Raw genomic sequence first — 27,082 nt, forward strand, 5'->3', positions numbered from 1 at the left:
TATTTTACATATTTTTACAACCGCAAAACAATCAGGCAGCATTTCCACGTCACATGCCACGAATATTTTATGTTAAAAAGGAGTGTTCGGTTCTTCTTCTTCAGCGTTTTACAATCTCCACGCTAGTACACACCACACCCTAACCAAATCAATTCCACAAATCAACATAATCAACTTCTCGCCGTAAGACCACACATAATGCACTTGGTGTCGTTTGGCGAATTTTCTTTTCTTTTCTTTTCGTGGCCAAAAGAAAATAAGTGCCGTAAAAAAATGTAAAAACTTTTTTTATAGTTGCTGCATAAAAAATGTAAAATAAAATGCGGCGAAATGGCTTAAAAAACTCTAAAGGTACAACAAAAGAAAATGACTCTGGGCAGATGGCGGGAAAAGGGTCAACAAAGGGCAGCTAGCTGGGCAGGTCCTGATAATGACATCATATGATGAGCTAGCGCCAACCTCAAAATCCAAATCAAAACCCATGATCTAATTTGCTGAACCCTACAAACAGATTTCAGCTGAAGTCCCATTGTCTTTGGCATCTGGTATCACTTACCTGAGATGCGGGGCATGGGCATTCGGGAGCGAACAAATAGCTGGCGAAAAGGAATGCAGAAATGCTCAAAAGCAAAACAAAGAAGAAATTGTTTTCGCTTAAAAGAACATTCAAATGGAAATGTTCTGCTTGGCTCAACACAAACAACAAGTGCAGGCAAACAAACTGCATTTATTTAGTTAACAAAAAAAAAAAGAAAAAAATAAAGAAAAAAGGAAAAACACACCGAAGGAAAGAATATACCATTTGACTACCTCGATAGAACGACAGACATACAGACAATGCATAAAAGTGAAGTGCGCCCGGGCATGTGGAGAGGGTGGATGGTGGAATACAAGTGCAGGCAGACATTTAGGTAGATTGTCGTACTTGGAATACACTACAATTAAATTCAATAAATTTAACCATTAAAAACAAGATGCAACAAAAAAACACTTAGCGGCCAGCTTAGTGTTAAGGCTTAAATAGCTTCATTTTCAAATTCTCAAACAGTTTAAGCGTAGTGAGAATCGTAAGCTGACGTTTAAACTGTTTGGGCATTGTAAGTAAAATAACATTAAGCACTTTCTGAGCTAGATTTAACTTAAAGTTATATGTTTTTCTTTATTATCTACCTGTTTCATACAATGTCATGTAACGAATATGCCACTTGAGCAGACTCTCATGTTTTATAGTGTACATATGGAAAAATAAAAAGTGTAGCATAAAAAGCAGCGTCGACTTCGTCGTCGTCGCCTGGCGCACTTTGTTGCCTTCTGGCTGTCAGATTGATATTAAATTATATACCTTATTATCATTTCGCTGTAGCTGCTGCTGCTGTTGCTGCTGTTGTTGCTCCTGCTCTTCAAATATCGGATGGTAGCAACACATGTGGGCGTGGCACTTGCTAAAGCCATGTTTATTTACAGCTGGCAACAATTGTTGCTACGATGTAAAATGAATGCACTTTGCTGGTTGCCAGGTTCACTCCTCAAGTCAAAGTCAACGGCACACTTCACATGTGGCTGCTGCTGCTGCTCGGTTGCATTTGTTGTGTAAATTGTTGTTATTTTTCAACAACACTGAAACAAGACACACACACACACACGCAAACCGACTCATCGACAGACAACAACAGCAGCGCTTCGTCCTCGTAATATGCTTGATGGCTGCGCGCCCAAGTGACATTAAATGGCTACCATTTTGGGTTGAGTTTGAGTTGCAGTTGGTTTTGGATCGGGATTGGGGTTTGGGTTTGGGTTTGGCTTCGGTTTCGGTGCGCCTGGCTGCGCTCATAAAAGTGGCTCAAGTGGCGAGAAGCTTTAAGGCAAAGCTGAAAGCATTTTAAAGCCCTTGTCCTGCTATTGTTGTAGATATACATGTATATACACATATATGTATATAAAATATTTATTTTTAGTTATTTACGTTTATGCACTTTTTATAATGGTTATCAAAATAAATTGAAGTAACGTATCTTCGATACCAAATAAATAGGATTAAAGCTTTGATTATTTTCACAGCAGCGTTTATTTTATTTGTTGTTTGCTTTTATGACCTGCACAGAGAATATTTCACTTGAGTATTATTCTCTGATTGGCTTTGAGCAGGGCTTAAAAGTGGCTCTTGGCAAACTATTAAGCTTTAAAGTCTTTTATTGTAAATAGTTTTTGTTATTTATATTTTGTTACAGGTTTTCCGCTTACAGCCAAAATTGGAGGACGCCGAATATACTTTAATTAATGTTTTGGGTAAGTGGCAATACCTTAGCAAATCGTGTTCTCTTCAACAAATCCTGATTAGCCCCAAACTCAAATAACGTTGCGCATTGCTAATCGTCCCCAGCAACCAAACCAAAACTGAGCCCACTAATTAACAAATTGATTTATGGAAATTAAAATGACAAATCTCCAGGGATCTTCATAGACGTATCGGGGTAAAAACTCATATGCAAATTTTGTGCCAAAACAACAACTACAACCCTTCAAAGTTGGCCAAAAAACTTGACTTTGCGGTTCGACTGAGTCCACTAACGAACAAACATCCACCAGAGGACAGAGGGCTAGAGACCTTAAACCATAGACAGACATTTAATTAAGGTGTCTTCATGGCAACAACAACAACAACAAGAAGTTGATTCGAGTGGTAAATGAGTCTAATTAATAACGAAGCATTTGCCACATAATTCATGCGAATTGGAAAGCTGATGATGCTTCGCTAAAAAAAAGTTTGTGGTTTGAGTAATAAATTTTAAAGCCGCCTGTCAGTTTGGCCAATTGAGTTACACAGTTGGCATTCTGGATTTGTATATTGTTTGGTGTATTTTTTGCTGGTCACATTTGGTCAACCTTCTTTTTAGGACTATTTTTCTGATTTTTCTTGTGTAATTTTATTGTTCTGCTAAACTTGATGACTTAAGTCCGGTGTCTGGCTTGAAATTTATGGCCTAGACGATATGTTTTTGGGTTGCGTCGTAATTTATGCAAATTGTTGCCTTTTCTTCGGTCTCACACTACAGCCACTGGAGTCAGTCGCAATTAATTCTGGCAGGCAGTTGTCGTCCTGGCGGCAGTTCAATCATATCCTTAATCCCATAGGTTTTCGTGCGATGTTCGCTATTGTTTTCTTGTGCTTTTGCTTGTTCTTGTTCTTGCTCCCAGACAGGTCATCGAAGTCAGCGTTAGGATACATCATCAAGTTGTCTTTTGTTGTCTTTGGGGTTTCATTATAATCGAATTTGAGCGATAAACTTTACAATGTCCGTTTCCTGGCTCTTAATTTACATGTCCTGCCACTTTTTGGCGTGCCCAAACTAAACTAAATAAACATTTTTGTGCCCAACAGCAACAAAACATCAAAAGCATATAATTTATGGTTCGTTAGGTCAAGGATTTTGGCCAGCAGCAGGACGAGCAGCCTGTCAGCAAGTCAAGCTACAAGCCTTGCTCTTTATCTGAGTGATGCTAGCGTTAGTGCTGCCCCCGGGGCCAGGACACTTTTAGCTGTTGCTCCTTGGCTCTTATGCAAATCGCCCCTTACATCATCCTTTCTCTCTCTCTCCCTAGCCATGTGTCGAAAACTTGCGTATTCATCTTCGTCAGTTCTTAGTGCTTGGCCGTTTTCGTTTCGCTCTGGTATTTACTTGGTACATCTTGGATGAGGTGTTGGTTTAGCTATTAAATGGAAATTATACAAAAGGCAGCGCCCAAGGATCAAGCCGGCCAGCAATAACATCCTTTTGATTTGCCAGCAACCGCACACAACCCACATCCAGCAACTGTGGGAAAACTGTGTCCGATCACATGTGAGTCGAGTTGAAATTTATGTGGGCAGCTCTGGGAATACCAGACCATAAAAAAGGGACAGCAAGTTTCAAGAAAGTGCGCGATTAGTGAATGTAAAAGTTGAGCTGCGTTGGGGGAGCTGACGGCCAATACAAAAGGCAGCCAAATTTGAATGAATGACCCGACGTTCGCATGAATAGAGGGCTGTTAGCATGGCTTGGGCAGGAGTCGATGTATGTGTGGCATTTCAATGGTGGTCAAATAAGCATAAAAGGCGACAAAAGTGGCACTTGGCCATGTTAAGACTTTTCGCTTACTTTTTTGAAAGGTTCCTTTGAGTGGACCTTAAGAACGGGACTTAGTCGGATTGTTGCTTCGAAAGATACTTTAAAATGTTTTGCTACTTGTTACTTAAATGATAAAATGCATTTTGGGGGTTGTTTGTTTACTTGTTTATAGGGTTTGCTGCCATTATAGGGTAACTGCCGATTTGGGGCTTGTTCTCTCTGTTCTCAACCATAGAGTTCAAAAATTTCATATTAAATGTTTTATGACCAGACCAGAGCTACTTTTTGAATTGTTGCCAGTCATCGTGTGTATTTTTATTGTCAGCTCTGCATTTAATTTAAATTATATAACAGAAACACTTTTTATATGCATGCCAGCATTTACTTCTTGCCATTTATCCTATGAGCCGTTTCCAATCTAAGTATCCACTTAGATACTCTCTTATATAGAGCATAATTAATTCATGAATGCGAATGTAACAGTTTTTTGTTTTATACAAGAACTTCAGTCTAGATCGAACTAAATTTAAAAAGTGAAAAATAAGTTTCTTAAATCTTCGTAGAATTTAATAAAATACTCCAAATAAGCTTGTTAGAGCATTTAATCGTCGTTGTTTGTTGCTATAATTTATATTTTTTGCCATTGCCTGCCCATTCAAAGTAAAAAGGCGACATTACAATTATTTTTTTTTATCGTCATTTTATTTGCAACTTTACTTTTTAATTTTTCTTCCACCGAGGGTTGGCCGCATTGTACGATTGCGAATATTGGCTTTGGCAAAAACGTTTCCCATTTTTTCTTTTTTACGATTGAAAAATATTTTAGTTTATTTGTATCTTTTTATTGAACATTGTAAAAAGTATTTTTCTCATTTATCTCTGCTCGTTTAATTTTTAATATGAATCGCGCCAATTTCTAAGAGTTTTTATAAAACGTTTTTTAATATGCCACATAAATTCTGAAGGATTTCGGCATTGAGTGATTGAAATTTATTGGCACAGCGCTTAGCAATCGGAACAAAAATAAGAATAACCTGATGCCAAACATCAAATAAATTCAGTGCCCATAAAATTGTCTACGCCAAATCCATCCAATATATCAAATCAACCTTAGCTGACTGCATCCCCCACATGTGTGTGCGAGTACTAGAGAAGGTAAATACTCTCTGTTCACAAATCGGCAGAGGGCGTACATATTTGACTACCAATTATGAGCAATTGCCCGCTCGACAGAGACGACATGTTCTCCATATTCTTCGGGAAAAAAACACATGATAATTTATCGCACATGCCTACACGTTGTCTGGCGTGCCACATACGTGAAAATACATATGCATGCGAGTACTCACATTGTCCTGTGTTAGAAGTCGCATATTCATATTCATATTTCATATGCATGGCCTTTATCCCTTTTTGGCTGGGCGATGATTTGCAGCCGCTGCCACTAAATCAAGCATGAAGCATTAGATCACAGTGCTTACTCCTTGGGCTTTAGCCACAGCGTGTTAGGATAATAAATGAATTGTTTATAGACTCGCCAAGTGCGCCAGAGTGTGTGAATGGAGTTGGCAAATCTGTCGAACATATTGCGCCTCCAATAAAGCGGAAGTCAAAGTTGAGCTAACATGTTATTCAAGACTTGGCTCTATATCTAAGATATCAAGGTATAATCTTTCGTGCAGGAACTTAAATTTCGACAAATTTCGATTAAAGAGTATTCTCAAAAACTTTTTGTTTCAAATACTGTTCGGTTGACTAACATGACAACACCCTAATTAACATAACTCAGTTGACTGTGAAAGCCTCATAACAGAATGAGTGAACGTTACATTTAACATAGTCGGTTTTTGGAATTACTTATTAATTCATCCTTATAAATATAGTATTAATTACAATTCAGTTGACTGACTGAGAGATTGACTGATTGACTGGCTGACCATGGGCGCTGTATTGGACCCATGAAAAGCGTGCAATTCATTGGCTTTTAATGGAAATGTTCATGAAATTCAATGCCTGGCCAGTCCCAGGAATCGGAGCTCTCGGCTGTAAATGTCTGTCAATTGTCAGGCGTTTGTTGTTGCTTGTCGGTTGTTTGTTGTTTGCTGTCATTGTTGCTGTTGTTGTTATTGTTGTTGTTGTTGTTGTTGTTGTTGGTGGCCACACGCCGGCAGAGCCCTCAATTAAAATGGGCGCCGGCAAGGAGGTTTAAATAAAAGAAAAGAGTTCAATTGATGGCTGACATATTCCTTTGTGTGGGGCGGTCATGCAAATTGTCGAAATATTTTCAACTGACCAACAATTGAGCGGTGGCGAACCCAAACCAAACCCCTCCACCAACAGCCGCCCACACATCCCACCTTTCATGTTGTTGTGATTGGTTTTGTCTAATGGAACTCGAGCGTGGCAACAATTTCATTGAATTGGATTTCAATATACGAGAACCTGGCACAAAGGCAAGAGCCGCGTTACTTTTTGATTTTCATTTTCCTTTTTTTTTTTGCTCCTCACCCTCTCTGCTTCTTTCTGTGGAACACAACACAATTCGTTGGTCATTAAAAGGGACACGTGCATTGAAGCACGTGACTGAGGCCAGGTTCTCGGCATGGAGCTGGACGCGCTTTTGTTTTCACTTGCCGTATAAACTTACCCAAAATATTTCTCGATTCCACGTTTGTTTTGTTTGTTCCCCGGTTGAGGGGAAGTGCTGTTGCGGGGGTGCTGCTTGAGAAATGCGCTTTACAACGGCGAGTGTAAATATTTGAGCCCAACTTGACACAATGCCAAGCATTTTTCGCTTAATTTTTGTACAAATACATTTATTATGTTGCCGCTTGGCCTCGTTCGGGTTCGAGTCCTTTCATTTCCGGCGTGTGACCATCATGTTAATTTGTTATTAATTGTCTGCTCCGCTCTTATGTTTGTTATTTGTGGGCGTTCCTATCAGCCGCTGGCCAGTTGATTTTTGTTTTGATTTCGGTGCGCTGTGACAGTTTTTGGTAATGTGAGCTGTGCTTTTGAATGGCAGCATTGGAACAAAGGCGTGGGATAGTAAATATCCATATTGATTGTGATGGATAAGTCCTTGTAATGATACCTTAACAGTTATATATATTAGAAAGTCACACACAGGAAACAAATTCTACACACTCCTTCATTCTTACTCACTCTTAGAGTTAGCTTGTTTCCCACCCGTCGTCTTCAATTTGATGCGGCGCTGTCAGAATTGTTTGAAGCAATTTCCAACATGCAGGCGCATCGAATTTCGAGCGACTTGCATAAATTATAAAATTATTCTAAAATTGTGAATGCCTGCAGTTTAATCATCATCAGACACACGACTAGAACGTAATCCTTTTGAGTGCAGATCGAGCGAGAAAGGGTTAACACTCGGTTTTTTTGTCTGCCCTGGCGCGGGCGTGAAAAAAGCGCAACAACCACAACAACACATTCAGGGAGCAGAGTAAGGATTCTCGCCCACTTGCTAACGGCTGCTGCTGTTTTGAAGTGTTGGGCTTGGGCTGTTTTGCCATCAATGTCAGTCATAAATTCATCATGGAAATCTGTTTTGGGTTCGTGCGGTCACGTGACTGTGTTAGATAATGCCTGACATAAAGTTTATTAATAGCTTAAATTAAAGAGAGATCCCACTAGGGTTGTGCGCGGCATATATTGCCTAAGCTGCGCAGTGTGAATAAGATTGTTGCCCCAACAACAGCAGAGGCAACAAAAACTATTACCAATTAAGTTAATTGCGTAATTTTCAATATGCACTAATCGCCGCAGGACATCACAACAGAGAGAAGCTAAAAACACACCATAACATTTGCGAGGGCTGTAGCAAAAGTTTATAAATAAAAGAATTGCATATACAAATTATTTTATCTGGAATCTTTATTTTTAAAGGGAATCACACTTATAAAGTTAAGAGCTTTTTGGGTTTTCCTTACAGAACAGCATGCTGTAAGTCTGAATCCTAATTCTTGCACACTCTCTTTATCCTTCTTTACGATTCTCATGAACTCAAGATACGTGTCTTTCTTTTGCTGTCTGAGTGATGTGCAAATTTGTGCTATTTTTGAACAAAATACGATATATATAAGAACATTGAGATATTTAATTGGAACATCCCTCGTGGTTAGCATAGCGTTGCCTGAACAAATGTGTGTTCGGGTTGCTTATATAAATTTAGCATCATCATGACAATGTCAGGAACAGCTTAAACAAATATAAATCCTTGTGCTAAACACATGCCAAACTTTTTATTTGGGGGGTAGCGGGGGACACAGGACAAAGGACATTGCGCAACAAAGCACTCGACTAGCTCGCTTCATGCGCAGACACACAAAAACAAATAATTACAAGTAAAAATCGCTGGCAGGATAATGGCGCATAATGATGAGCAGGATGGCAGCTCACCAGACGCTCCCAGCCGGCAATTAAGCATTTTCAATAAAATTTACACCTGAGCTCATTTTAATTGAGTTGCAGCCAGGGCCACTCGAAACGAAACCAGACGATCCGCTTCGATTCAAAGTGAGGACATGTCTAGTGCCAGAAATCCGCCCGACTCCACCTTGGCAAGTAGAACAGAAAGATAAACTTGTTTTTCTGCTCGACTCCCCATCTAATTGCCCGGGCATGTTGTGAAGTTGAAGTTCTTTGGCTGCCTGCTGCTTTCTACTTATTTCAATTGATTCCTGCTTCAATGTAGTGGAATTGATTTGTGGACGAGTGGCCACGCCTCCATCAACAAATTAGTTGCCATAAATAAGAAAAAAAATGGCAAATTGCGCGAGCCAAGCGGACAAGTGAAATATTTTTCAAAATTTGCATAGATGCAAAGAAAAAGTTGTCGAGAGAAGTGGAAATTTGCATATTACCCAAATAATGCTGTGATATTATTCGACTACCCTAAAAGTAGAGGGGCATATTTGTTGCTATCAGCTGGTTTGTCCAAATTTTTTATATTAAATATATCTCATATTCCATAAAATATTCTTAAGCTGTTAATTTAGAACATTTTAGAGTTAAATATTTTACATTTTGAATTGTTTGGAATTGTTGTTAACAAAAGATATAAACTTTCTATGCGGCACAAGGAATGTGTACTATATATAGTCTAAGACTAATAAAGAGTATTCCCATGTCTTATATTGATAAAAACTTTTGCATTTTTTGTCACTCTTATGACAACGCCAAATTCTTGCCGCAATAAACATAAATTGGCACAGGCAGCGCCCTAAACCCTCATGTCACATTCAACCAGCCCTTGGCCAATGCAACCCCGGACAGAACTACTGAAATTGCCAATAATTTTGAGCCCTTGTCGCACTGCCAGCCCGTCTAAAGGACATGGCCCATAAATGTAGCGCATGCAAATTTGCTGCCTGATTTGTTCATTTTGTTTCAATTTTCGCTTTGGCGATTTCTTTTTTTTTTGTTTGCGCTTCTTCCACTTGGCAGGGATTCCGCTCACGGGTCGCATTGCATTCCTCAAATAATTGCAATGAAACATCCTCTGGAACTTGTCGAGGTGGTGGCTATCAGTGGCCCCGGCGTCACCCCTGGCGCGTCCTGGCATGTGTGTGCCGCCTGCCTTTGGTTATGGTAATTTCTTTTATATATTTTTTTTCCATTCTCTTTTCTGAGCCTGTCTGTTTGCATTATTAGCATTTGACTCTTGATTGAGTCTAATATTACAGCAAATTGCTGGCAAATTGGAAACGAAAGCGTATTGAAATACCAAATCAAAGAGGAACCGTTCAGTAAATATGCGAGTGCTAAAATGACAATCACAACGCAGAGCACAAACTGTTATGCAAATAGCCGACTATCTCTACTTAAGCTTATTATTTCGATAATTCTTTAGTCAATGTTTTATATTTCCATCGTTTTTTTGGCCAGATTTATAAACGACAGAAAGATTTAAACTTTTAATAGTACTTCAAATATTTATTATTGGCGAAAACTCCAGACAAATGCGATTTGATAATTATTGGATATAAATTCTTTGACGATATGGATTTTATTAAGTACGATTCTAAATGTTTAGCTTATTTAAAAGCTTTTTTTATTATAATTGTTATTTATTATTTCAAAAATTCTTGTCTATTTGTGATTTGCTTCAAACTATTTGGCCTTGCCTGGTTAAAGCAGCTGCTGCTCATTTTTATTTTTAGTTGTAATTTTTTCCAGCTTTCTAAAGCAATTAAATTACAGCTATTGGACCCAAGTAGTCCCTTGTTTCTGTCAGTCGTTCAATTAAATTCAACGTCGGTTTAATTATATTTTTGAACAAATTTTAATAAGGCACCTCAAAGGCTCACGCCACATTTTTAAACAGAGCGCTGCAAAAAATTTTGTTAACAACTTCAATTAAATTATCAACTTGCAGCACGACCGCTGGGCGGCATTTAATTACGAATGCGCAAAAAAAATATGTATATATATATATATATGAATTTAAAAAAAATTGGCCTGGGCAAAAGTTTTTGGCCGCGCGGGCTTAACTCAATTTAACTGTGAAAACTTTTGCCAGCTCGACGGCTCGTTGGGCCCGCTCCAGGACGCTGCGTTGTCGCTGGCTACGGCATTAAAAATGCTGGCAACGCTTAACGCGGCTTAATTGTGGTCACAGGTGTCGAGGGCAACATTTTTATCGTTCTGTTCACAGTTTACAAATAAAAAAAGTTGGCCCGCTATTATTGGGTAGATTGCATGAATGGTGAGGGGGGTTTTTTTTTGTAGGTTGAATCCTTAACGGGTGGGTTTTGTCTTTGCTTTCAGCTCATTTCGCTTAAGACAATTTTTATGACCTTTACGACGACTGTGTTTGCAGAGCCCATTGAAATGGCTTTGATTTGGCTGCCGTTCGTTGAACATCTTGTAAAAATCTGCAATTTATATTTTGTTTGTTTAAGCCTCGTAAAAACATGGCTTTGGGTAATTTGATAGCAGCCTTTGTTGCGGCAACCCTTTTGGCTATTCGCCAAAAATAAAAAATATAAAAAAAAGCATGGTGCACTTTTGAGCGTTTGCATATTTTAATTGCTTGAAATTTAATATTTTTTGCTTTCCTTATTTAATTCTAATTATTTTCGTATGCGCCAACAACTCGTATTAATTTGCTTTTTACTTTTTTTTATATATCGAAAGCCAATTAAAAAATTTAATTTTTGCACTTTTGAAAATAGCTTTTGGCGTTGGTAATCCGATAGCCGCAATTAGCAGGCGAGAACGGCGAGATGAGAGTTTTAAGGCAATAAGCTGATTACCGAACAGATGATCCTGTTGAAGCTGCCGGCTGTCGGTGTGTGGAAAATAATATATGTATGTCGACAATTAAATGATTATATGAGTACATAATAATGAAAATCTATATACGCAGTAATCAAAGGTTTTGAATAATATGTTCTTTTGGGTATAGTATTCTTTGAATAGAATATTGTTTTTGTGTTTTCTTCCTATATAAGTTAATTGTGGGCGACATAGATTCCATTAGTCTCCTATTCTCGTGTCTCTCCAGAACTGACTGCAATGGCGTAATGCACTACTCTATTATGCATAGATGGCAATGATTTATCTACTGGGAATCTACTTTGGAAACGAGCATCCATCCGTATCAAAATTTGATAAAGCTAGTAAAGAGCCGTGACAAATATACAAAGATGTAAACCAAACAATATTGTGACTAATATATGTATAATTAACTTAATCAGTTTTTAAAAAATTGTTATCTGGCAATTTTAATTACATTTACACGTACCACAATAAGGTCGACCCAGCTCGACAACCCGAACCTCTGCCATTATCGAGAATCACTTGCGAATGCATATAGCTATTTATATTTATGAGCCAAGCTGTAGCCACGTCCAGAGCTCCCTTCGTGTGTGTGTGTGAATTATAATTCAATAATGTGCAATGCACTGGCGCTTGCCTTTTTTAATTGCTTTTCAATAACATGACCGGCAGGCGGTAATATGTGGATGGGGGTTGTGGGTGTGGCATGAAGCTGATAAGCCGCAGGATAATCGCGCAGCCAACGTGTTAAAATGTTGAAAAATCCTGTGTGGGCTAAAATATTTACAGAGTGTATTAAAAACGGCACGCTAATGCAATTCGCTTGGACAGCGCTAATTTAAATTTTTGAGTAGCCACCGACGCCGCCGACGTATGTGCAATAAAAGCGCAACTGACCGACAGCGACGCAGCGGCGCATGGTATGCAACAAATTGTTGCATGGCCCGAACGCGCTTGCAACTAATGCGCCTGAACTACCCCGTCTCTGTCACGTTTCGGACACAACAATGTTGTGTTAATGTTTACACATGTATAGAGTATGCATATGACACGACCACAATGCACAAGAGTCGCCCTCGCACGGCTCGTTGATTTGCCAAAAGCAGACAACATTTACTCCTCCAACAGCTTCTGCTCCTACTCCAACTCCAGCTCCTGTTGCCCAAAGTCCATAGCCATTCAGTGCACAAAGTGCATCAGTTGCGCTGCGGTGCACTTTTGAGTGCAGCCCGTAAATGCAACGTCCTGCTGCCTGCCGGGTGTCGATAGCAACCTTAATTAAAATTAACATTTTTTGCACAAAACTTTACAGGCAGGACCGGCCAGAGATCAGGACACTAGCGGAAGCTGTCCATTTGCCTAGGTCCCGTACATTGTCAGAGCCTGTTTGATTTTAGGCCAGAGTTAACTCAATTTGCTGCTGGCAGGGGTACCATGTGGGGTTATTTACCAGCTGCCACACGTATTTCGATTGATTTTGATGATGGTTATTTAATTTGAAGCGTCAAGTGGGCGTTATTGATGCGGCTTAGAGTGCCAGAGAGCATGCCGAGAGTTGTCTAAAGAGTTTATCAAAATGTAATTTTCGAATTATCTGCTCGTGATACGATATGTGATATAGGTGAAATGGAGGAAGAAGCAGTTCTGGGTAATTCCACTAGCAAGCTTAGAGAAAGTGCGAAATTGCCTCGATCGAAATGCTGTTCATTTCCAATATCTTTGTTTAAATTAATTTGAGACGTGCTTCACACTTTTTGTAAAGTCAATTTCTGATTCGAGGAAATGGGAAAAAAGATTTGCCTAATACTCTAGGCCTCAATTCATTTCTTAAGATCTGTATGAAAGCTTATATGATAAGTACTATTCAGAAAATCCAACGACATAAAGCATATTTTTAATGAAAATTCAAGGAAAAATGGTTGTATGAAAAGTTTTCGTTTACCATCCGATCCTTAAGCTCATATTCAAATAATTATAACTTGAGACGTGGAGTTCAAGAAGTACGACTAGGCTTAAATGTTCCACAAGCGGAAAATAGTGGAAAATCTATACAAGTTCAAGAAATAAGTTTGTTACGGGCAAGGCTAGGAAATATATGATGAGCAATGTGCACTTTAAGTCTTAAAGAGAAACTTCTGTTATTGATATCAAAGACTATTTGATATAAGCATGGGTATATACAAAAATATAACCTCTGTATTTATATAGCCATGTAGCTGCTCAGCGTACCACTCTCCCTTGGCCAGGGCATATTTACAGCCAGCTCATATTTCCATTTAGTTTATTTGACTTTTGAAAATGCATTTCCGTTGCACGAGCAGCCCCGGCGGCGCTGCTGGTTGCACGTTGCCTGCGCATGAGTAAATATCAATATTTACACCTTTAATTAAAAACGCTAACAAGGTTATTTAGTAGGTTTCAGGAGCGGGCGGCGGATGAAGCGAATGAAAATCAGCCAGGAAGTCAGCCGTAGCCGAACAAGCGACGCGCCGTCGCTTCCTCGCCAAAAGCTTTTAAGCGAAAATCCCAAAATGAATATGGGAAATTTATTTTGCGGCTGCTCCTGCGCTTGTTTAACTTGGTCTGGCCCTAATGCCATGCGAGTGGGCGCAGTGTGGGGAATCGCGCAGCTTTTAGTTGGAGCTGGTGTGAGAATCATATATATTATAATGGATTTAATCCACAAAAAGATCAAACAGAATTCCTTTGTCATTTTTACGCGCTTTAATGTATAATTAATCATAATTTCGAATATAATTTTCTTCTAATAGATTTTGGGTAGACTCCAATTTCAATATATTTTATTCTATGAACTAAACTTAAAAATTATTCAATTGCCTTGATGAAACCGAAACGAAAGCAAAACTGAATCATATTTAAAAAACAAGAAGGATTTGGTTTAAACTAAAAAAGTTAGAGGGAGATCTAGCACCAAATAACTTAAAGCTCTGTTTTAAATAAAAATTTCGGGCAGAGTTCAAGCTAAAAAGTGGACATTTTTTTTCTTCATACATAAATGTATCATTTACAATCAGCGCAGTTAGAATATGGGTTTGAGTGACATGATTACAGAGTATCTGCAGGTCAAGCACTTTTCATAGTCGATTCAATATCAAGTAGAAAGTAACAAAAGTATATATTATGTAAGTACATAAACCAGAACATCGGAATATGTAGTACATGCAGTCATTGTTAAAGGTGGTCCCCATGGACTCTTTGTCCATTTGGAGTGCATCTGTGTGTATCTAAAATATTTGTCATAATGCACGTGCCCGGCCGCCCACATTGCAACACCCACTGAGTGGTGACATTAAAATCTGAATGCCGCCGCCTGCTGCATGTCGTTTAATTAAAAAATGCCCCAAAAGCATTTACCCAAACCCCCGACTCCAACTGTGCTGGGATCATCGAGTCTATGCAATTGATGCAATGGACTCATTGATGCAGCATCATTCACGATGCCGTCGTGTGTGCATTTTAATGAAAACGGAAACCAAATAATCAGACGGTGACGGTGACGGTGACGGTGACAATCTCTGGCGGGGATCAGGCCGCAATGGTCAAGCAATGGCAAATTAAACAAAGCCAAGGATTTCCATGATAATAATAATAATAAAAGTGCAGCTCTCGCGAAGCGTATGAATTTAATGATTTAATCACACGCGCTGCCCCTGCGGCAAAATAAATATAAAAAAAAAAAAAAAATGCCATGCCTTGTTGACACTGCATGCGTGTCAAGAGAATTTGTCAAAAAATGCAAGTGGCTCAAGGGAAATAACCAAGTGGAATTTCACTGCCCACACTCTGACCTCCGATCCCCGACCCCTGAATCCTGAGCAAACCATTGCAGGGTTGCAGGCCGCGGGGCGTCCTCGTTGCATTCTGCAAAAATTATTGACTTGGGCCTTGCAACGAACGGGCTGTCAAATGCTGGCATGTGGTCAACATTTAAGTGTAATTAATGCCAGCGGCTAGTCGGAAGTTGCATCGCCAACGACACACTTCCGCCCAGACCAAAAATGCGACCAATCTTCGCAAACTCCAGCCAGCCACGCGGTGTCTATTTTGCATATATGAAAAGCAAATACTGCGCTTAATTTGATTAGAGCGAGATTCGCTGCAAATGCGTGTTGCGTCAGCCGAAGGCGTTGTTTTTTGTTGCACTGCAGTTATCTTAAGCCATGGGTGAATTGCATGAGTAGAATGAGGTTGCATGATACTATTTTGGTTTACCTTGCGATCGATTTCAAAGATATTTAAAGATATCTTCAAAATGTCATTTAAGAAGTGAGAGTCAAGGCAGAGAGTTATTGACATATCTAAAGTTCCCTCTGGCGACAAAAATTTCAAAAAGTAAAGTCAAAAATGTGGAGAAACTAGCTGCAAAGACGCATTACCTTACACAATTAAATTTCTTATTCTATGTCCATTGCAGACATTTTCATATCTCTCATCAGAAAATAATTAAACTTGATGCTATTCTTCCCCAGAGTCCTAAAACTTCACACTACACACGTCTTTCTAATGGACTTTTGGGTCTATCGAAAAGTGGTTTTTTGCTAATTAATAGTTATGGGCCAGCAAAAGTTTTTCACTTTGAACTGTCAGAAACTACACTATATGCAAATTTCCATCAGGAGTTTTCTTAACATTTCTCGCCGTTTTCTTAGATCCCTCTCAACGCAACGCCGCACATGAATAAAATTGGCCAACGCGTTGTAAATTGAATTTGTTCCACATGGCAGCCAATGCCAACCATTTAAGTTGGCAACTTGCCTTTGCCGCCACATGTGGCATAATTACAGGCATTGGAACTTACTTCATTTATAGTTTACGCCAAGTCAATTAAACTCATTTGAAATTGTGTTGAAGTATTTGCCCCTCTGCTGCGGCTTTTGCAGCCAAACAACGCTTTGTGCGTTTGACAAGTCTCAAGTGTAAAAGCTTATGAAAGAAAATCGAATGAAATTTCAGAAAAAGGTTTATACCCATATAGAGGATATTATTATGGAAAATTTCTTTGTTTATCAGGATACCTCGTAATCGTATAAAAATTCTACTACTATGCCTACATTTTCTGATGTCCAAGATATTGTCATCAAAGTCAGCATTTGCAAGCAACACTATTCTCACATAGAGACAAAACCTAGCGACAAGTGTACAAGGGTATTAAATCTTCGGATATTTGTACATGCTCGTTTTGTTTTTTGTTTTAACATTTCAACCCCCCTTTTGTGGCTTTGTTTCGATTCACATACGAAAATTGTTACTTTGAATTTTTTTTCACGTCCATAAAAGCTTGGGAAAACCCGTCAAAAAAAATAGAACAGAAAAAAGAACCACAACATTCATAATGATGACACACTTACCACATAAACCACACGCACAAACACACACGCGCACACACACACACACACACACACACACACACACAACAACCACGGACAACCCACAACAAACTACGTGCTGGAAACAGTTGGGGAAATGGTACCCCAAAGGGTTGGCCAAAGGCTTGCGAAAGGCACCAAAATGGCCACTAAAATGCACGCTAATGAGTTTCAATTACGGTCTGAACTGTGCAACGGCGAGGGGTACGAAGTACCAGGGTAGGCACTTCTAAGCGTTTCTTTTCTTGGCTGGGCGACAACGACGTTTCCAGTCGCTTCTGTTGTCAATTTGCGTAAATTTTTCGCCGCCACTTTGATTGAAACTAAACGATGCCCTGAGAACGTACCCGTTTAGTGAATTGCCTCGGTGGTTGGGTGGGTGGCCGGCGGTGTTGGGGATTCGGGCTTGATTTTAATTAAATTCCCGTGCCCACAAAATGGGCCTGCTGCTGCTGCAGCTGAGGCCAGTGTCAGCGTGGCTTCGAACATTTTCGTCACTTGTCGTTTTGATTTGGTTTTTTAACTCGTAAACTTTTATGATTACAAGCGTTGCCACTTTGTGTGTGTGTGAGGGTTTGTGTGTGTGAAGTGCTGCCACATGTTACAAAGCGCCCATCTAAATGTTTATGGTGCAGTGCAGTTTAAATAATTAATGTTAGAGTATAGAGTGGTCGCAGCCCCCGTGCCACAATTCCAGTTGTGGCTGCCAGCTCTAGAGGGCGCCACCAAATGTAATAAAAATGCCGAGCTAAAAAGTTGCCAGGCCAGTCAAATAAAAAATGCCAGAAACTTGCAGACGTTCTCGAATCGACTGCATTTCAATTCCCAAACGATTATAAACTATAGGGCGAGAGTTGCCAGACCGTTTGCAAATTTAATTTACAACTTACACAAAAGAAAAACCGCAACAACAACAACAACAACAGCAAGAACTGAGCAGCCTGTACAAATGAGCGACTACAGCATGCTCTGGGAAAAGTTTGATAATATAAACAAGTATTAAATATTAAAATTGTTAACAATTATTAAGTTGAACCAGAAAGGACGCCTGTCGAAGAATGAGTACACTTTTGGTAAAGTTAGAAATGTCAGAGTTTGATGGAGATAACTTGAAAACCCTAAAACTATACAAATTCTATTTTTTATTAATCAATGTTTTCTATGTAACTATATATAATGAGCATAATTTAATGTATAAATGTTGTTTTTGGAAAAGATATCTTGCTAAGGAATAAAGTTTTCCAGCCAAGAACCTATATTTCCACCAATCGTTCCTATGGCAGCTAATTGATGTTGTACTCCCTTGTTAATAAGATTTAAGCATAGGATTACAAATGCCGATTTTCAAGTCGATAGGGCGAGCTAGGCACTCAGTGCGAATATACCCTATATTACTTGCAAATTGCTGGGCATATAACAACACAACAAGCTAACAAGTGCCACAAAGGCATCCTGCAGCACTTTGGCCAAACTTTTTACTTTGTTAAACACCAGCTCGGAATTGTGCTCGAACTTTTGCACTTGGACACCTCAGAGTTCAGAACCCAGAGCTGCCCATGTTGTTGTTGATGTTGTTGTTGTTGTTATTGCTGCTGTTGCAGGTTGTAACCGTTGTAATCGTGGGCTGACCCATCTGCATAGTGCTGCCCCCAGTACCAAATTAGCTGCACAGTGTGCACACCAAATTATGTTTATTATTACTTTGGCACGCAATTTGGGCTGAGCTCTTGGGCTGCTAAGCTTCCATTTCCCACTCGAGCTGCTGTTGCACTGCGAACTATGCAGCGCAGAACTTGAAATTTAAATTAATAAGCCAAGGTCCACAATGCACAAACTACATGACGCGGCGCCTCGGTGAGCCTCGTTAAGCGTCTGGCCGTCTGGAGTTGGCTACACTTTTGGCCAAGTCCATGAACACAGAAACAGAAACTGTTTGGAGCATCATCGTCTTCGGCTCACACTAAATTGCACTTTAATTGCACTTTAGGAGCGCCAGCCAAAAAGCTAAAAACTTTTCTGTCCGTGTTCCCGGGCAAGTTTTCAGTTGTGAAAGACAGCGCTGTGAGACAGGAAATTGGTAATCATCATAAATAAGTGATTAAAATTAATTAAATTCATTTTTTTTTTGTTTGTGTTTTTTGACAAAGTTTTTGCTTTTCTCAATGGAGATTGCCCTTGAGAGAAATAAGTGCTCAAAAATAGTAAAGAAAATATATCTCAATTATCGAATGGCATATGTTCGATAACGAAGGCTGTTCGTAACCGCAATCCAGTGTTTTATCCAATTTAAAGTTTTGTCAGGAAATGATCATTTTATAACCATACCAAGGTTCAGAGTATCTCTTAGTCCAGCAAGCCCGACTAGACCACTCTTGTCTTTTATCTACATATATATATCTGTATTATTAAGTACACATTTCTTGAGCGTACTCTGCCATTTTCGACATAGCAAGCTGTTCCTAACCAACATCTGGGCCAAGCTTCAACAAGATAGCCTTATAATTTTGTGCACATTTTCGAAATGTCACAATAATACACATTAATAAATGTAGACAATAATACAAATTTTTACTCTTGAAATTTATATACAAGAATGCACACACTATCTCATAATTAGGCAACATACACTAATAGCTGACGAAATGGTCAATATTAGCTGAGTTCTACTTTGGATAGCTCCAATTTTAATTCCATAGCCTCCACATTGTTCCCGTTGTGGTGCAGACCGCGCAGCCACTTGACATAGTCGGCGGGTATGCCCGTCTCTTCAGCGCCCTTGACCAACACCTTGAGATATGTGTGAGAGGGTTGACGATTGTGGGGTACATTACCGGCAGACTGTTCATGAACTATTGTGTCCGGCTGTTTGCTTAGGTGATAGGCGCGACATATGACTTCCTCTTTGTCGGTCAGCGAGTGAACGGGCACACTGATGGGTATATAGATGCCAGCAGAAACTCCCTCCTGGCTATGGTGTATGGGAAATAGTTAGGTTGTAGTATCGTACAAAGATTGACCTTGTGTTTAGCGCATACTCATCCAAATCCTTCAGGTTGCACATATCAATCTCCCAAATTGCGCCAAATACCTGACCGCCGGGCGTGGGCACAATCGTTGCGGGCGCTCCAAGCCAGCTGTTGGAACCGACGCCATGAAAGTCCAGGCGATAGTTCTACGATCTCGATATGATTATTATGAATAATCAAAGAAATTTCCATGTACTCTCACCTCCAGTTTGCCGGCTCCGATGCGCCGCGCCGTCGGGTTCTGTATGTGAATGCGACGGGCCAGCATGTTGCTCCCAAAGCCAAAATAATAGAATTTATTGGCCATTTGCCGGCTGAGCGTTGCCAACGCAAAAGCTAGCTGGAGTTGAGATTTGTGTGCGTGTATCTATAAAAAGAGTTTCGAATTTGTCGAATTATGTGTATGTCAAAAAATTGTATCTACTCTGAATCAATCATATACAAGATGGATTGTTGTGAATAAATGGAATATGTAGCATAATAAGGTTTTTGTTTTTGCGATCTTTCCCACTTATAAGAGCCGTACAGTATATTAGTTCAATTTGCTATGCTGATGCTGAAAGAAAAGTGAAGCTCGATTGATCTAGATATCTTTTCCACATGAAAACTCACTTTGCAACTAATTTACTCCTCAAAAGTAGTCAATGCAATGTTTGGTCAATGTGTCTTTTGAACCAAAAAGGTTATTCATTCCCGATAATTCTTTGTGTTCGATAGTTTTCCAGGCAGCCGATTTTATCGTGTGAACAAATAGACCTCTAAAAAATTTTGTCACGATATCTTTAAGACTGAAAACCGTTTGCATAGAAACAGACAGGCAAGAATATATATACCTTATAGGCTCGGAGTTGTCTTCTAAATGCATTACAAATAGCTTTCTTAAATTTGAAACCCTCTAAGATATTTAAGGGCCGTTGGATTCAATGGTTTTGCAGTCACAGGTGAACACAACTGAACTGCTCGCAAGCAGTGTAAATGCAAGCTGTTTTGGGGTGTGTTCTTGGCTAAATGTGGATTGTTGAACAATTAATAAATACAATTAAAGGCATACAAATATTTATTCTTAAATAAATTAAAAAAAGTGGTTTAAGAAATGTCATTTACTATTAAAGTTTAGTGTATTGTAATTGACTTTCATTTAATTTAAATTAGTCCGAATTTACAATTGCGATTTGCAGAAAGCTTTTTCCACGTCAGAGCTTTTAAATTGTATATTAAACAAACAGCTGACATTTATGAGCGCTAAATGTGCTATTTTATTTTAAATAAAACTTACGTGCTTCTTGATATTTAATTGTAAATATCAATAGAATAAGTGTTTTTCAGGTACGAATTATAACTAATAGTTACATATAAACGACACACGTCACTTTAGAAACTGTAATCTTTGTTTACACGTCGTAGCTGGCACAGCTGACAGCATGCTACTGAGTTTGACAATAAGAGAGCATAACCATCGCCATAGTTTTAAGCACTGCACAACAAAAGTATTGCACCAACATGTACAATATATATATATATATCATATTCCCTTTTCAAGAATTAACTCAGACAAAATGCAACTAGCTTATATAAATAAAGGCCGTTAGGAAAAATCTTAAACGGAAAACTTAATTTAGGTGACATAAATTCTGATTAGTATTATAATTATTATATAAAATGAACAGCTGATTATTTACGTATAGAATTAAGCTTTAGATTTTGTAGGTTTGAAAATCAGCTACTTAAAATATGGCTTTAGCTATTGGTGGTTCGAAAATCGACTAAGAATTGGGAATAGTTGCATTTGAAAAGTTGCGTTGTAATTCCGCGTTGTCCACACACAGCAATTAATTTTCAATAGCTGGCTTGAAACTCGGCTAATTTCAAGGAACAGTTAAAATAAAAAGTAGCAGAGACTACAACCAATAATAGAATATTTAACACCTTTTGCCACTCTTTTCAAATTTGTTTTTTAATTTGGCATGTTTTTATTTACAAGTCCACGGATTGCACCTGAAGAGCCTGCTCCAGCTTTTTAACCGTTTTTCCATTGTGTTTAATGCTCCTCAAAAATTTGACATAACTCTCCGGAATGCCGCTTTCAATGGCACCTTTGACAAGTACCTGTAGATACGTTTTAGAGGGCTGTCGATCGTCGGGCACCATATTTGGCGCAAAGGCATGCACATTGTTCTCAGGCTGATGCACTAGTACATAAGCCCTCGCGGTAATCTCAGTGTCCGTATCATTGCCGTGCAGCTTAACATGCACGGTGATGGGTCTGTAAAGTTGCAGGTGAACACCTTCCTGGCTGTAGAGCATACGTAATAGAAAAATGCACTCACTCAATACAATTTTCAGCTGTGTTTCATGCTCGCTTACTTGTCTATGTCCGCCAAGTTAATCATATCTATTTCCCAGAGCGTGCCCCAAAGAATAGCACCATTCATCGGCACAATGGTAGCCACAGCCCCATCCCACCTGTCAAAGGGCAACGTTGCAAAATCCAAGCGGTAATTCTCAAGCGTAACAGGACCCACGATTTCAGCAGTGGGGTTTTGAATGTGAATCCGTTGCGCCAACATGTTACTTCCAAAGGCAAAGTAATAGAATCTATCGTTATGCACCTCGGGCAGCAATTGATTCAAGTTTAAGCTCGCTCCGTAGCCCGTTCGGGCAGCCGCCAGCAAAAAGATTAACGCAATAAATATATTCATTTCTATTCTTTCAAACAATACGTATTAATGTTATATATTGTTGTGCTGATTATAGACAACCTTCTCAAAGACAGCTCAAAACTCAACTGAGCTTTGAAAGATTTTGTTAATTAAGGTGTAAGCCCCGTTCGTTATCTGCGATATTGGGCACACATATGGGGTATTCTAGCTAAGATGTACGTTTTGAAACCGTTTCGACAAAGTCTATTTAATATGTATTGTATCGTTAATTATCTAATCGACTTAAAATCATAAATAATACCAAAAGATTCTAAAAACTGTCTGCGTTTAATTTACAAAAATAATGATTGTCATGAGCTGCAAAAGGCATAAATCAAATTGCCAAATAATAGGGTATTATATGAACATACTCTTGAAATATAATATTTTCATGAGTTGCGCAGATCAAAATTAATAAATATTATGAATACACAAACGGGCACTGTATATAAATAAAAAACGATTTTTTTTTTTTTCATTCAGAGTCGAATGCAACATAATGCGTATAACAATTTTTTACTCTGAATTCCGCAAAAGATCAGATAACCAGGTCTTTTATATTCTGTATTGCGCATTTACTGACAGCTAATGTGCCTGTAAAATATAAATATTTGCAGCTCTCTAGCGTATTACAAAATACATAATTTGCAAAAAAAAAAAAAAAAAAAAAGCGAATCTCTGCTCAATTATTTATTTCTCTGGCGAATGGAAAAGTTTCAATTTTTTCTATTAAATTTAATGGCCAGCGATTGGCCTTATTTATTTTCCAATTCTTTTTCAATTATAATTTATGAACATTTGGCATTATTTTGCCAAACGAATTGCCCGTTTAATTCATTGTGTTTGTGTTTCTTTTTTGCAAATTAATTTGCTATTTATAGATTAATAATATACAAATGCGCCATAAATGTGCTTTAATTATGAAGTATTGTATCTTAATTGGAAATAATTCAAAGATGCCAAGTTAAGAGCTTAAGGTTGTATCACAATTAACATTTCACATAACTGTCATTGTATTGTTTATCATGCACAACCCATTCAATGCCAAAGAGCTCTGGTTTATGGAGCGTCAAAGCTATTCGAGCATCGACAATTATATTGACAGCTATTCGGGCTCAGCTATGCTCCATGCAGCTGGCACAACAAGTGCGCCAAATTGCTGCGACCACAAACAACTCCCCTTCGCTCCGCCCAGCCCCGGCGCGCCCTATTACTTTCTGGCACTGACCCATGTTTCTGCCATGTGCAATAACCAAGCGACCCGCCAATACAAACAAAACATAAATTGTAACGAGCATGTCAAGCGAGAGCATTGACGAAGGCGACGTTAACTACCGGCGTGCCGCTGACGCCGACGCCGACGCTGACGCTGACGCTGGCTCTGACGTCTGCCGACTGCGACGTGCGACGTCATTATATAATTGACTTCATGATGTTTTGCCATCTTGCAGTTTATCACTGGGTTGTCAGTGATGGCCATAACGATAGCGACATGCAGCCGACTGGCTGCCAGCACAAACGTGGCTAATAATAATAATGTTGTTGTTGTTGTTGTTGTTGTTATTGCCGTTGCCGCAGCTATCAGTTGGCATGTTTAGGGAGCTGGCAAAACATTCATCTATCAATTGAAGTGTCAACCCAGCCGTATGCAACTGCGTAATTATATCTAACTTGACCGCACAATATGCGTGTGGGTTTAACAATTGAAGTGCATTTAAGCTAACATTTCTGACCTGACCCTGGCAGCATTCCATGTGAATTAATTATCTTAAGCTCAGCGAACCCGTTTTCAAAGCGCGCCCAATTAGAGGGCATTTGTGTGCGTGCAAATTTATGCATAACTGATTAAGTGAAATGTGCTGAGGAATAAAATTTCAATAATTTGTTCGTTGTACCTTGTAGAAGTGTGTGGTTATATGTGGCGTTGATTGTCGGCACTCAACATCAGCACAAGTTGCCCTTTATTCATTCAACTCCTGCCGCTGCCTCAACTTATCAGCATAATTTACAGCATTTTTCTGCGTTAAGCCTGGAAACATATTTTTTTTTCAGCTGAGCGCAATTTTTTGTGCATGCAAATATTTGTCAGTCAGACACGCGTCAACCTGACGAACTTTTCTTGTGAGAAAAGCTTGGCAGTTGAATTGCCAAAGTTGGCACAAACTCTCATACACACACGCACACACACACACTCACTCATGCACCCAACACACACAGGCACGTACATCCTGCGGCACGCCCCCTTGCCTTGGCGCGTTGTCAGCACAAATCAAACATGCCGACTTTATCAGGCCAACTGAGAACTTTGTTTATATTTGCAATGCTTAAATTGATTACGATACTCTCTCAAGAGTTTATAATTATACGCTATTTACGAAGAAGTCCACCAGCTAGCTCATAGCCCATGCCACTTGCAGCTGAATACGAAAATCTATTTTATTTAATTCATCCATTTTTTAATAATTTATTAAGCATTTGGGTTTTGCTTGAACTTAAACGTATATTACATTTTGCTATGAAGCCTTTCAATAGCTAAATGAATCGACAACTTATGCTTTGAAAGGGTATCGCGTGATGGTATTTGATTTTTATTTGTCGAAAAACAGAAATTTAATCCGTTTACTTGGGAAATTTCTAGTGGATTGTGGATTTTTGGTTTTTGTGGCTCAATCATGTTAATGGCAGTATCGTGTTAGGCCTTGCTGAAAACCTATCTCATGGATACATGTTATGCTTGCACAGACGCTCACATACACATTCACAAATACCTATCCCATAGTTAGACTGATTTAAAGATTTACCGAGCTTAAAAAAGTATTACAAATTTGCGCAAAAGTGCAAATATTTGCATTAAATGTACATTATTTTTGTTGACTGTGCATTTGAGTAAATTAATTGGTTCACGCTTTGCTAAATATTCAATTTACCGTTAATTCATTTTAATATATGTGTGCGGCAAAGCAAATATGATTTATTTTAAATTAATTTAATCATATGTAAATACGCGTGTAACCTTTATATAAATGCTTAATCCGAAACTCAATTAAAGTTATATTATATTCATAAAAATCATTTGTCGAAAACGATAACAATTACGAAAAATAATCTATATTATAATAGCATTCCACGCCTAACTATCTAACTATCAGCGTGATCAAAGTAGTGAAAGAATGCATACTCAGTGTGTGTAGTTGAATCTAAAATATGTCTCATATAATCAATTTTTTGGCTTGGCACGAGTTTGATGCGTGAAAGTTTTGAAAATGAACGCGACACACAGACAGCTGAGCTGTAGATACTTTTCGACAAGCATCTACCAGAAGCTAAAGTTAAACGAGTATCTGTGTAACTCAAATGGGAAGATGCGCGCAGAAGCGTAAAATCCATTTATCATTCGGCTCCGATGTATGTGTGTATATATATGTGTGTGTGTGTGTGTGTGTGTGTGTGGGTATGTTGGATGCGACAGGCGAAAAGCTGCCAAAGACACTTGATAATATTTACATGCTCAAAAACTAGCACTAACAAATGTAGTCACGTGAGAAAGGGGATAGAATACAACGACATCGCGACATATTAAAAATTGTTAGGCGGCACGAGATACATATGTATATATGGAATCAATTTGAGCCCTGTATTCAACAAGCATGATAAAAGCATGCCTAAGGAAAGAAACATTTCATGATGCTGCACATTACGAGCGAATATTGGAATATTGATTAGCATTCGTTAAGATCAGGGCTGCAAAAAAAAAAAAAAAACAAAGCTAAAAAGAACTGTTTCGAACCCTACACGCAGTTCGTGTATTTTAATATAACATACTTTTAAGAATTTTTTCAATTAATTCAGTATTTGCTTGCGCGGGTTGGCTCATAGCTATATGTAGGATGCGAAACAAAGCGATTCTAAACCGATATACCCTTGGTTGAAAATACTTTTGTTTTACTGGTGATTAACGATAAACATGAGCAATATTTTCGTACAGCAAACCGAAAACTTCTGCTGTGACATGCATTATACATTTATGTACAAATGTATATGTGCGTATTCATCTAAGTATGTTTATGTAGATTTAAGGATGTATTTCGTGGATGCCTCGCTGCTCGCTTTGTGTTTGCATTGACTGCCGATGACTGTGATCATTTGTGTGCTCATGTGTGCGTGAAACTCTGCGCAGATAGGAACGACAATGGCAATGGGATGACACAGCCCCAAGGGTGGGAATGACGATAAGGTATAGCATAATATACAGTGTTCTATGGCGACAATGTGGGCGGGTTCGTTAGGACATGGCAGCATTCGGAGGTATATGAATATTCATGGGATTGGCTTGCAGCAGTCGGCTGCTGGGAATCGGTACAGTCTGTGTCCGTGCAAAGGATTTTGCAATGCTGCCGATACTCAAGTTGTTCAAATTGCATTTAATTGGGTATCGAATGATGTGTGGCAAGTGTAGCACTAAATTCAATCAATTACGTTACAATTGACAACTTAATTGTGTACACTTTTGCATCGGCAGCATATGCGACTACTTTTTATGGAAATAAACTCAGCTACAGCAAAGT

The 27,082-nt window shown here is 38.9% G+C and overlaps 3 protein-coding genes across 6 annotated transcripts in view; 1 reads left to right on the forward strand and 2 right to left on the reverse strand.

Annotated features, from left to right (window-relative positions):
- AstC-R1 (Allatostatin C receptor 1) overlaps nt 1-27,082 on the forward strand; it is a 171,336-nt gene that overhangs the window by 46,242 nt on the left and 98,012 nt on the right. For 3 of the 4 annotated variants that reach the window (XR_004303507.2, XM_002048337.4, XM_070207974.1), the window contains exon 2: nt 2,229-2,286. The exons of the other annotated variant lie outside the window; for it this stretch is intronic. The gene's annotated coding sequence lies outside the window, so the exon portion shown is untranslated. The remainder of the gene's footprint in view (nt 1-2,228; nt 2,287-27,082) is intronic. 4 annotated transcript variants of the gene reach the window in all.
- Nucleotides 19,340-21,248, reverse strand: LOC6622212 (gamma-glutamylcyclotransferase). The gene is made up of 4 exons (XM_015174981.3): nt 21,095-21,248; nt 20,021-20,185; nt 19,828-19,964; nt 19,340-19,760 (listed from the first exon to the last, which is right to left on the reverse strand). Exons 2-4 carry the CDS (start codon nt 20,123-20,125, stop codon nt 19,445-19,447), a joined length of 558 nt encoding a protein of 185 aa, XP_015030467.1. The 5' UTR covers nt 20,126-20,185; nt 21,095-21,248; the 3' UTR covers nt 19,340-19,444.
- On the reverse strand, nt 21,755-22,588 carry LOC6624170 (gamma-glutamylcyclotransferase). Its single transcript, XM_002048329.4, has 2 exons — nt 22,183-22,588; nt 21,755-22,111 (listed from the first exon to the last, which is right to left on the reverse strand). The coding sequence occupies exons 1-2, from the start codon at nt 22,515-22,517 to the stop codon at nt 21,793-21,795; spliced, it is 654 nt and encodes a 217-aa protein (XP_002048365.1). The 5' UTR covers nt 22,518-22,588; the 3' UTR covers nt 21,755-21,792.

Source organism: Drosophila virilis, chromosome 3 (assembly GCF_030788295.1).
Source record: "Drosophila virilis strain 15010-1051.87 chromosome 3, Dvir_AGI_RSII-ME, whole genome shotgun sequence".
In the NCBI taxonomy this organism is placed as follows: domain Eukaryota; kingdom Metazoa; phylum Arthropoda; class Insecta; order Diptera; family Drosophilidae; genus Drosophila; species Drosophila virilis.

Coding starts and splice junctions, on each gene's coding strand:
- LOC6622212 (XM_015174981.3), bottom strand. CDS start 20,125: ATGGCCAATAAATTCTATTATTTTGGCTTTGGGAGCAACATGCTGGCC. Junction 19,965..20,020: donor TCGGAGCCGGCAAACTGGAG/GTGAGAGTACAT, acceptor TCGAGATCGTAG/AACTATCGCCTGGACTTTCA. Junction 19,761..19,827: donor AACCTGAAGGATTTGGATGA/GTATGCGCTAAA, acceptor CATACACCATAG/CCAGGAGGGAGTTTCTGCTG.
- LOC6624170 (XM_002048329.4), bottom strand. CDS start 22,517: ATGAATATATTTATTGCGTTAATCTTTTTGCTGGCGGCTGCCCGAACG. Junction 22,112..22,182: donor AACTTGGCGGACATAGACAA/GTAAGCGAGCAT, acceptor TATGCTCTACAG/CCAGGAAGGTGTTCACCTGC.